The sequence below is a fragment of the Streptopelia decaocto genome (assembly GCF_964273445.1).
Source record: "Streptopelia decaocto genome assembly, chromosome: 4".
Lineage (NCBI taxonomy): Eukaryota > Metazoa > Chordata > Aves > Columbiformes > Columbidae > Streptopelia > Streptopelia decaocto.
The window spans coordinates 22,014,674-22,026,232 of record NC_138658.1 but is presented as its reverse complement, the minus strand read 5'-3'; the positions used below and the strand labels follow the sequence as shown (position 1 = coordinate 22,026,232).

The window sequence follows — 11,559 nt, the reverse complement described above, 5'->3', positions numbered from 1 at the left end:
CCTTCATACTCTTGAATTACTGGAGCAGTAAATCAAATTGAGAGAAGGTGAACAGTTTAAATAAAATCTTTAATTGCTTATTTACAACAAAGGCAATGACTTGGCAAATTGAAAATAATGATTTGCACTTTCCCACTAACTTCAGATACAGCAAGTACATAGTCAACTATAAAATGCAGCCTAGTGAGTAAGGCGCAATATTTACATCACACTAGTACTGCAAAAAAAAAAAAAAAAAAAAAAAAGCACTTCAGATGAATTTACTGTGACAGCCAGTATTTAAAAATTTATCCTGTAAATGCTAACAAGGCTGAAAAGGAAGCTTCAAATGTCACTTAAAAGGTCAGTGCTCAAAGGTATTTTTTGTCAGATTGCAAACATGCAATAATAGTAAAAATCTGGTAATGGGATAAAAACAATACCCCTCCAATTTTGTCAGTTTTTGCAAAATAACCTTTTCATATGTACTTTTTCTTGGTCTGAAATCTAATGCTAGTAACTTCAGTAACAGACTAGCTACTTAGTTTTACCTTAGCAAAAGTATTTTCTGGTGTGGTAGGGGAAGAAATCAACTATTACATTTGAATCTAGGATATACTAGAAGCATAATACAATAATCACACACACATTTATGAATACAAATTACTACAGACACATTGTAAAGATATCCTGCTTTAACAGATTAAAAAAAAATTAGTGTTAATGAATTTATTGCAACTCAAAGGAACCATTTTGGTTTTCTGTTTTCTTTTTGACATCCTTTATTCCCCCTTGCCATGTATTCAAAGGTAGTAACGTTGTTCTTTTAGAAGGATAGGAAAAAAGTAGTCAAGTATAAGGTATTAATCCAAAACATATCCTGTCTGTCTCTTCTGAATGTAAAAGACTTACAAATTATGAGCTACAAAGACAACAGATACACCAACCATATGTTCTGGGCATGGAATTTTGTAGCGAGGCCTGTAGGGAATGCTTTCTTTGCATAGAGTCTTTGCTGATGCTCTGTAACAATTATCTTAATGAAGGGGTTTTATTTAGCTATGCAAGAAAGGGAAGAAGATGGAATCTGTACAGGAGTTACCATTTTGTCCACACCCCATTCAGCACTGGGGTAGGGAAGTTACCATCATTAAGAGGACAGCCAAAGCTAATACAAACATTTTTTGCTACTCTTCTCCTTAAATTACATTCTTGGAAAACTTAGTTTCAATTGCTAATCATATTTACACCTCATCTTTAGAAGAGCTGAGTATTTTTTCAGATGTTTCTTTTCTATTAATAGAAGTCAGTGTAATTTTGACATACTTGTCTTTTGGTGTAACACAGATGTATGAATGTTTAGCAGTTTAAGGAGTTAATTCTTAAATTTATGCAGAACCTTTTGAAGTGTGCGTGTTTTATATCCATAGGGTACTCACAGATACATCCATTATAGATTGAGAATTCAGATGCGAGTTACAGCCATATCCTCTTCCTGTCTGCTTTTCCAAGCTTTTCAACTTTGATCACTAATAATACACATTAACAGAGCATGTGTGGCAAGTATGTAACAGACTCCTTGACACATTCAAAGAAAAGGTGAGTCTAACTTTTATCCAACGCTTTCTCTGATAAATTGTGCTCTAGTTTAGGTGACTCCTCAGCATCTCGAATAGCGGAAATGTTATAAATACCGTCGACTGCAGGGGCTGTTGTTGGTGTTGTGAGAGGTGTCACAGTGTGTCCAAACCCCTGATAATGACCCATGGGTGAAGACGGCATTGAAGCAGCATCAGAAATTGGGTCTTGAGTAGATGAAGACAATAAACTCGTATGCTCATTTTGTTCATGATCCTCAGGAAAAAACATTTTCCTTGGCTGGCCCAAAACTGTCCTTCCTGGAATTACACCACATGAAAATACCTTTTAGCACTTTCAGCAGTATACCAAGGTCTTTGAACACAAACTCCAGGCATGTCATAGAAGATGAGTATTTTTTTCCTTTATAACAGTTTTATATGGGTGTTGTTAAGCTTTAGGTAATAAAAGGATGTCTTTCCATTAAAAGAAAAAAAGACATCCCTGTCTTCTATTTAAAACACATGTAATTTACCCTGTGATCCATCAATTTTAAAGAAAACGAAAAATTAAAAAGTAGACTCTAAACAGGTGTACTGGAGAGAGCAACGTGCCAGATACACCATGAAATTCCTCTAGGAATGCAGCTGCCACTAATTTGCTATGAGATGTTCTCAAGGTACTTACAGAGATGGATAATAGTATAAAATGAAGCTGGAAATGTATATACTGTTAACAGATCACGCAAATCTGTCTGTTACTTACCGACATTTCGAACCTGTTCCGAAATGTCTGCTCTTATATCAGAAATATCCCACATAGCAAGAAAAGAGTCGAAGCATGACCCTTCTTCAGCTTCTTGAACATAAGGTTTATAGGAAAAACTGTAGTGATGTGCAATAGCAGCCAGGAACATCTCAACACAAATGATAAAATCCTGCAACGAAAGAGTCATTAACTTAATAACTTAAAATTTAATCATTTGTAGCTGGAGAAAAATAGCTTCTGGGTTTCTTCTACAATTGAAGTACTGCAACTGCTTTAGGATACTGGCAGCAGCTACTTTTCCACCAGCAGTAGGATATTCTTGGCAGGCTTCACAGAACCATGTGTACTATATACACATTGGAATTGGTCCTTGCCTGATAGGCTCACTTGCTGCAAGTGGATATTCAACAAGCAGCAGCTCTACAATGAATTCTTGCATGAAAAAAATGCAAGGATATCCAACAGAAGTATGTAACTGAGGCACATTCCTCCTGCCCAACACATGGATATACAAGTGTTGAGCATAAAACTTACTTGGAGTGACTGGCTGAAACATACCTGGTCTCAAGCAAATTTTGTCATACTCACTTTAATTAACACATGCTAGATTGATACTGAATTTGTTGTTAGTTGGGCTATGTCATCTTACATATAGCCATTCCTCCTAAGAAGTAACTGTTTACTCCTACCTGTAGGCCTGTAGCCACAGCTTCCACACTTTTCCATTCCCAGGTGTGTTTCTCAGAAATAACGCCAACTTTCACCAACAATGCAATAAGCACAGCTTGCCTATAAAGATTGTTATTGTTGTTATTACTGTAATAATAGTGCCAAAAAAACTCCAAACAAATCTGGTTAAACAAAGCCTATTTCTATGTCTATATATACAGGCATGCATGCAAAAATCTTTAAAGTTGCTTCTCTTTCAGGGTATTACTGCAGCCCACAGAGTAATGTTCAGGTAGTCAAATGCACTCATTAGCAGCTAAGAGTGAGTAATGCTTAAATAGTAACTTATTGTTAATATATAGTAACTTATTTTGAAAAGTTAATGTATTTTTTCCTACTTTAAAAAGTAAAAAAAAAAAAAAAACAAAACCACACCAAAAACCTATCTTCTTTGTTTTGAAATAACTGCAAGTGAAGATTCTAAAATAAATTATGTTATTGAGAGTCACCTTGCAAAATATCAAGTCTAAAATATAAACCCAAGTGAATAAGACTGCTCTATCCAACATAGTGGTACCGTTTTCCCCTCACAGCACTTCACTAAGATTATGGGGAGATTTTTTGAGGCCTTTAATCTCAGGAGCAAATCCAGCTTTTTTAGCTCTTTTATGATCCACCCTGAGAGCAAGAAGTATATAATTAACTTACCAGAAAGAAACAAAAACTACCATCTTCACACAAAGGAACTTGCCAACAGGTTGGATAGGGTTCAGTTCTTCACGTAGTACTTTGTAAAACAGCACCAGACAATACATAGCAAACTAACAAGAAAAAGAAAATTAAGAAAATCCATGTTTGTTTTGTGATGGAGTTGTTTTACAGCATCTCCTCTGTTTGTTTGTTTTTAAATATATACACACACACATATATGTAGATCACAGTATGAGACAAACTTAAAAAACTGTCTGTTTTAGAAAAGAGTTCTGGATATATGGGATCTTTGCCTTACTGTTTTAAAGCTGACTTTTTTTTGCCTGAAATTGTATTTCTGAAATGCTTGGTATTGGCAGACAGAGACTGAGGTCATGTATCTACAAACTAAAGCAAAGCAGAGGAAGATGCCATTAAATCTTTTCAATGCCAAACACATCATAAGGAAAATGGCAGAAAAAGCACAGATGCTTTAAGGCTTTTGTTAGGACTGCGTGAAATGCTACCTCTTTATGAGAGATAAGGCAATTAATACAATTTTCACCACAAATCTGAACAAGTTTCCTACTAATGACAACTGCAAGCCACTGAACTAATGTATAGCCAAACCTAAAGATCTGATCTCCCTTTTTCATGCACATTCTCTAGCCTCTTACTACTAAGTTTGTTTTAGGCAAGCATGTCAGCCAGGACAATGTCACAGCAGAAAACAGTTACAGCTCCTTCCTTAACAGCCACCCATCAACCACAGTGGTGGCAGTAGGACAAGGACAGCCTTTTTGGATGGGACATCATGCTGTTCCGATTCCTGCCACTGTTGCCAAGAGAAGTAAGAAGCTTGGAGGCGAGAAGGCTAAAGCAGCAAGGAGCCAGAGCTGGTGCTGTTGTCTCCTTTTGCAGTGGGTAACATGTTGTGGCTAAAACAGAAAATGATTGCTCTGCATTCCCAACAAGCCACTAAATGCAATCTGTGACCTCCAAAATGAAATTTTCAGGTCTAGGAGCTGATATCTTAGCTTTAGCCTGACATCATCTGGCAGCTGAACCAAACTTGCTGGCTACTGGTCAGGGGTTTCCACACTGCAACAACTTCCCCCCTCTTAAAACACACATGCTTCAAGTCTGTTATGGTTAAATTCATAATTAAAAGGTAAAATGGCAAGTGCTCTTGAGTAAACTTTGTCCTTAACACCTAAGCACTGGCTAAACAGACACACAGGAGCACTTTCTAATTACACAGGCTTTTTCTTCCAAAGTAGTATGCAGGCCAGAATCTCAGCACTGCAAGCACCCCTTTCATTATTTTCGGTCAATATTGTTAACACCAGCTTTGTAACATGGTATTTTTAACACAGCCCTGTTCTTTGTGTGTGTGTCTGGAGGAAGCTACTTGGGTGAGTGACCTCATCTCTTCTGCAGAGGGGCAGGTCTAGAGCTCTGACATGTCTGGGTCATACCAGTTCACCCATCAAATAGTTTGGAGTGAGGGGTGGTGCACTTTATTCCTTTACAGAGCTTCATAGTAAAAATAATATTTTTTTTATTATCTGTTTTCCTAATATTTTGCATATATTTAACAGTAACTTTGACTTACAGTGGGAAATATTCTACCCATAAGAATTACCAGACATTAACAGAAATAATCTGAATAGTTCACAAAAGAAAATTCAAATAATACTAATACAATTACTTAAAAGTGCAGAAAGATGCACTCTCAATACTCACTAGCTGTGACATGTTGTTAAGTATGACCAAGTACGTCCAAGCATTGTTGAAGCTGAAATTTCCTTCATCATACACTCCCACTAGTTCGCAAATTCTGAAAGAATTTTTAGAATTAATTGTTATGTAGTAAATGATTGCTTTCTTGCAATGCTAATCTTCACTACATGGATCAAAATCTCTTTTGCTACTCTAATATGGGCATTTCGGTCTGCACAAGAAACAGCAGTTTCCAACAGCACATGGCACAGGAAGTTTGTATTGCATTGTCCATAGAAAAAACAGTGTTTGAATACAGAGTTAACATATCACATTGTTGAACGAATTCAACAACTGAACATTTTTTTAGCTATTTTGCTTTTAACTGTTAGAATGCATACAGGTAATATAGATATCTATGTGGATATTCTTGGTGAATGGCAACTTCTTCCACAGTCCCACAGAATTAAGAATAATGACCATCAAAACAAAGTTTATGAAATTAAGCTTTCAGCATCAACATGTAATTACCTGCTATTCCTTTATAACAGGTTATATGATATGTATGAAGGCACGCAGTCAGGCTTGTCACATGCAAACTTTAATACAATTTTTAAAATTACATGAAACCTGAATTTAAATATACCAAATTGTGGAAGCCAAGAAGGGAGGAGGGAAAAAGTCTCTAAAAATTGAGAGATCATAAAAATGTCTTTCCTACATAAACAGTACTTCAGAGTCTCTTCCACTGCTTTCAGCAGCAGGCATTAAGTATTTATTATTTAAATTCTGCAAATAGTCATTTGCTATAGAGAAGTCATAAAGAAATCATAGGTTGATTCAAATTGCCAGGATCCATTTAGAATTCAAGACAACAAGCCTGCGTTTAAACTGCCTCAATTCAATACAAAGGGCATGAAAATTCTTTCCAGTGTAACTCAAAGTTACATAATGAAGATCAATGTAAGTTATTTATGAGCGTACTTACAAAGCAATAATGGTAGTAAATGGTCTGACAACAGTGTACTGCAATACACCCAGTTTACATCTAAATAATAAAACTCTGCAAGAGAAAGAAAATTCATTGTACGAGGATTTTAAAGCAATTCATTTATGGAAATTTCCTGATCTCAGTAGTTTCACTAAACTGAATTTTTATTTCATGGTAATTTCAACTTCTGCTTCCAGGACCTCAGATGTTACTGTATCTAGCACGTATATCACAATACACAAAAGACCTGGACTTCGATAGGTATACTCAATGATTCACTTCTTTCACCCATGGAAAGATCCTGGCTGGACTAAACAAAAAGAACGCAGTTTTCACTGTGCCTGAAGATGTTTAAGAATGCCTTACATTCATAGTTTGTCTTTAACATTTTAAACAGCTTTATCAAAATCTCCTAAGAGAGATGCTTATCAGATTAAGCGTGCAGAAACAAACAGTTCACAGGCATGTGCCCTTTCGTCCTTCACCTCTGAAAGTAAAAGCAATAGGCTGTCTGGGCTACCAGCAATTCTACGTGAGGTTTTTGGCAAATATCGTATGATAGCAAAGGAAGCAATTTCAAGGAAATAATTTTCCAATATTTTTTCAAAAATAAGGAAGCTTCCTTCAGCACTACCTGAGTCAATGCATATTAGTAACTAAGTGTGATTTCTAGAATCTTTTACAGCTAGATGAAAACACATTCAGAGCTGCTTTCAGCCAGGGTTCATAGTTGATAATCAAACCATAACTTGTTTATGTGCAAACCATAAACTGACTCTGCCAAGCAACAACAGTTATACTACTAAATATGAAAACAAAATGTTTCTATCTGGTTCCACAGTTTAAAATTTTAAGATGTCATCATATACTCACTCTCCCATAGCCCATGATGGACAACAACATAGAGGAGGCAGATGTCTCTGCTGATCTTTTGCTTCTATTATTAATACGAGGTTTGGATACCGATTGGTTAGATAATTTGAAAGAAAAACCATAAAATTATAGATGACATAAGCTTCATAGCATTCTCGACATGTATCCACATATATTGCAATCTTGGGGTATTTCAAAGCTATCCACTGTAAGAGAGGGACACAAAAGGTTACATGCAAGAAAGACAAAAGTGATTCCAATGACAACACTGGCTGGCTAGTTCAGCAAGCAATACTTCATTAGACAGCAGGCACTAATTAAAAAGGGCTTGAACCATTTGGCTAATAAGAGTGTAATGCTACAGCTATAAAATAACGGTCTGTAAAATCACAAGTAGAACTTCAGATTGCATCTCTGCTGCTTCAAACATGCTTAAAGCACTGCACAAGAGGTGCTCTGTGTCTCTGACCATGCAATTCAGTCTTTAATTTAAAAGTAACCAAGGAGATGATTCCCTACACATAACCTACTCCTGTTAGGAGCCAACAAGATAGAACTATTTTTCTAAAATTGTCATTGTCAATACGGGTTTGAGAACTTATTTGGGAAAGAATTATAGTACTACGACTAACTCGGGAAAGAAAGGTAAGGCACTGAATTGTGAGCTTGTACTTAGATGAGTCTGGTCTCCAGTTCAGCTCTTAGTGAGGATGGAAGGACCAAAACCAGGCACTTGTCATCCCCCTTTCCACATCTGTCATAAAGGATATGCAAGAACAGACCGGGCGAAGAAGAGTTAGCAAAGTGATCCCACAAGCTCCACAAGAAGAATGTAATATTGTTCAAACTATGCTTCTGACACTCCGCAAACAGGAATTCCCAGAAGTTTGTAGGGCTACAGCTCTCCATGCAGCATTGTTTCTGCTAACTGTGACACTGTTTTTCCTCACTCCCACAGCAAAGAGAATTTTATTGAGCTGTTAACAGTAAGAGAACACTTACACTGTCTAAACTGTAAATCGGCACCATCCATAGAATCCTGTTGCAATAACAAAAGAACATTTAATATTACTAGCAGTGGTTTTAGTGTGAATTCAATTCAACATTTGTAGCACAGGTAGAACATGAAGCGTTACCTTATTATTGGTTTCTGCAATTCAGGTTGAGTATAATGAACTAAGTGTTGTAGTATTCCCCAGAGAGATATTGGTATAGTCATTAGTAAAAATATGCCTGCAATAAACCATGCCTTGGTATGAATTCCAACCTTGAAAAGAAAAAGAAGAATGCAAGATCAAAGTTTCAGTATTAATACTTCTAAGTTTTACCAGTATAGCAATTTTTTTTTTTTTTACTGTGAATAAAGTTTTAAGATGGACATTAAGTTTATATCCCAATATTAGGTTTAATTTTTCTAACTCTCTTTTCCAAATATACAAAACCCCAAAGTCTCTCTTGCTATCTGTTTATTTGGCTTAGATAGCCAGATAAGAGAGGAGAGATCATGCAGAACCAAACAAAAACTTCACTAATAAACACAAGATATTCTACAAAAACATCCCAATGCTAACTATTTAATTTCCTGAAAGCCACAGAGGATTTCCTTGCTTTAGGTCTGGAACTTTTCTCACTTCAGTGCTTCATTATGAAGTTTCTGAAAGCTTGTGGATTTAAAGTATTTTTAGCTTTAAAATCAAGTTCTAACTAGTATACAATTTCAACTAGTTTAACAATCTGAAACACATAATATATATATATAAACATATAATGTCTGTTAAAACTTAAGGCTACAATTTTAAAACCAAGTTCTCTGAGAAATAACTATGTTAATAATCCTAAATACCAAACACTGAGAAATATAGTAGAGTCTTCTCAAGCAGTTTTTGTTTGAGGCTTTCTTCTCTGATTTCCGACATCTTCTGTTGCTTTTCAGCTCAAAGGTCACTTCTGAGTAGTTTCCCACCAATATCTGATTTAGTGATTTTAACGTTTCAGATACCACTGCAATCTAAACATCCATTGTGCTGAATTTTTGAAGGCACCAGAAAAGAACAAACACATCAGTTTCAAAGTGGGAAATCTAAAATACTCTTAAAACACACAGCACTCTTACTAAGTGGTTAGAAGTATACTATGAAAAAGCTTGCCTCTAGCGCAACAAGCGTAAAATACATATTTTCAGGTTAAAATTTATCTGTCTGTCAGAAAAGTAACACTGTCACATGCGTGTGCAATTCCCATGCTGCTGCTGTGACACACAACGGCACCACCAAGGCAAAAGAGCAGCTTTTCCACCTACTGGCTTAACTTTCCTCATGAGACAGAGTTGCCTGAAACACCAGGTTATGAACAGTGACCCCGGGTTGACCAGAGAGTGTCAGTCCCGGGCAGCGCAGAGCTCCTACGGGCAACGGCTCCAGATTCTTCAACATCGTTGCAACCGTTTAAATACCGACTGGTTTTGAACCGGAAAGGGACGGACACCCCGTCCGGTAACCCCGACCTGCCCGGTAGCACAGTAAGCCCGACCTGCCCCACCTTCGCTCCGCTCCAGCCGCGGGACCAACGCTCGCAGCAGCGCCGCGCAACTTCTCCACTCTCCCCTCTTCCCGCTTGGCCTCTGCCGACTACCTGAGCGGAGCGAAGCCGCCCCGCAGCGCCCGGGGCCACCGCAAATTCCGGGATGCTTGTGCCCCCCACCCCGCCCGGCCTGGCCGCCTCCCCCCAGGCCCAGCCGCGGGGGCTCCCCGCCGCACCCCGGGCCTTACCTCCAGCTTCTGCAGCTCCCAGACGCAGAGCGGCACCACCACCAGCAGCCCCACGATGTAGAGCAGCACCACCAGGGGCCGGATCCACCGCCGCCAGTTCCCGCAGGTGCACGGCATGGCCGCGACGACACCGCCCACCGCCGGGCACACCTATGGCGAAAACCCCCTGCACTCGCCCGCGGAGCCTCAGCGGGTCGGCGCCGGGCCCGGCAGCCTCCGCAGGGCGTGCATCACCGGCGGGGCCGCCCGCAACCCCCTCCAGCTCCGCTCCGCGCCCTGCCCGGTACCGCCCCGCGCACACGCCCCCACGGCACTTCCGCCCGGCAGCGCTTTCGGCTACCCCGCTCCAATCTCAGCGACCGCGCCAATTGGTACCTCGCCCTGCCTATCGCGCATACCCCGCCCACCAAAGAGGGGCGGCCAGCTGCTGGGACAATGGCTGGGAACGGAGCGGCCGTGCCCTCCCCGGAAGGGTGGTCTCTTCCGTCTCCCTCCTCCCCGCCTGTCAATGGTCTCTCCCGCAGCCGAGTTTCACCAGTGGCGCGCGGAGCGGCCGTTGGTGGTTGCCGCGCGGCACGGGGCTCGCGCAGAGTGCGCGCGGCTGGCTGGCGGCGGAGATCGTTGTTTCGGTTAACGGCTGCGCGCGTGCTCAGCCGTTAGTCGCGCGGCTGGTGCGCTCCGGCTCGGTTCCTCTTCCCGAGCTGAGGGAACGCTCCCCCAGGCCCCGTTCCCGGCAGAAGTGTTTAAGTACCGAGCCGTTCCGGGAAGAAGCAGGCGGCCTTCCAGGGGGTACCGCAGTGAAATTGTCACATAACGCGGGTGACAGGCACATGTCTCAGCGGAAGAGCGTGGGAACGTTGGGTCACGCCAGGGAGAGCCGGAGCTCGTGAGATTTATTTTACGAACATTGCGGGAATTAAACTTAAGCACAGACGACTAGTGTAACAGCACAGGCAGACAAAGCCTCTGTAAACACAGTCCCGTTTAAAACACCCCCATGGATACTCACGTGAGAGCAGGACGGGGTGAGCAACCTGGTGCAGAGAGGCTGTGACATGAAGACCCAAGTGGACATACGAATAACGCAAAAATCTGTATTAAATGTCAAATATTTAGACATTTGTATTCTTTGCCTTGCTAAAACGCCACTTCACTCTATAGTAGTTGTTGACAAGCCACAGGGACTCAGGTGCTTAACTAAATTAGAACCATTGGTGACACCCTGCCAAATATCCAAGGAAATGCAGCTATAAATTCTTGGAAGGAGGTAACTGCAGATTTTAGTTTGAGGCGGGAGCGAGAAGCGTATGCTGGAAGAAACCACAAGGAATAAGAGGTACTAAGGAACAGTGACTGGCTTCCTTTGTTTTTTTTTCTCTCTAGCTAAATTCCTGGGTTGTTTTTTTTTTTTTTTTCGTTTTCCTCTGTATTGCAATTGTTTGCCCAGGCTTTCCACTATTAAGTTACCAATGGTGCATGCAGACCTTTTTTCAAATAATGAAGCCATGTGTTTTTTTGAAT

General features: G+C 40.1%; 1 protein-coding gene across 2 annotated transcripts; it reads right to left on the bottom strand.

The window, feature by feature from the left end:
- Nucleotides 1-50: 50 nt before the first annotated feature.
- On the bottom strand, nt 51-10,343 carry TMEM184C (transmembrane protein 184C). 2 transcript variants are annotated; one of them, XM_082050455.1, is made up of 11 exons: nt 10,039-10,173; nt 9,114-9,294; nt 8,407-8,537; nt 8,273-8,309; nt 7,271-7,476; nt 6,395-6,469; nt 5,431-5,524; nt 3,703-3,815; nt 3,015-3,114; nt 2,323-2,494; nt 51-1,877 (listed from the first exon to the last, which is right to left on the bottom strand). In XM_082050455.1, exons 3-11 carry the CDS (start codon nt 8,487-8,489, stop codon nt 1,585-1,587), a joined length of 1,173 nt encoding a protein of 390 aa, XP_081906581.1. In that variant the 5' UTR covers nt 8,490-8,537; nt 9,114-9,294; nt 10,039-10,173; the 3' UTR covers nt 51-1,584. The 2 variants fall into 2 exon arrangements, with proteins under 2 accessions (XP_081906581.1, XP_081906580.1); XM_082050454.1 differs by lacking the exon at nt 9,114-9,294 and having other exon boundaries at nt 10,039-10,343.
- Nucleotides 10,344-11,559: the final 1,216 nt, after the last annotated feature.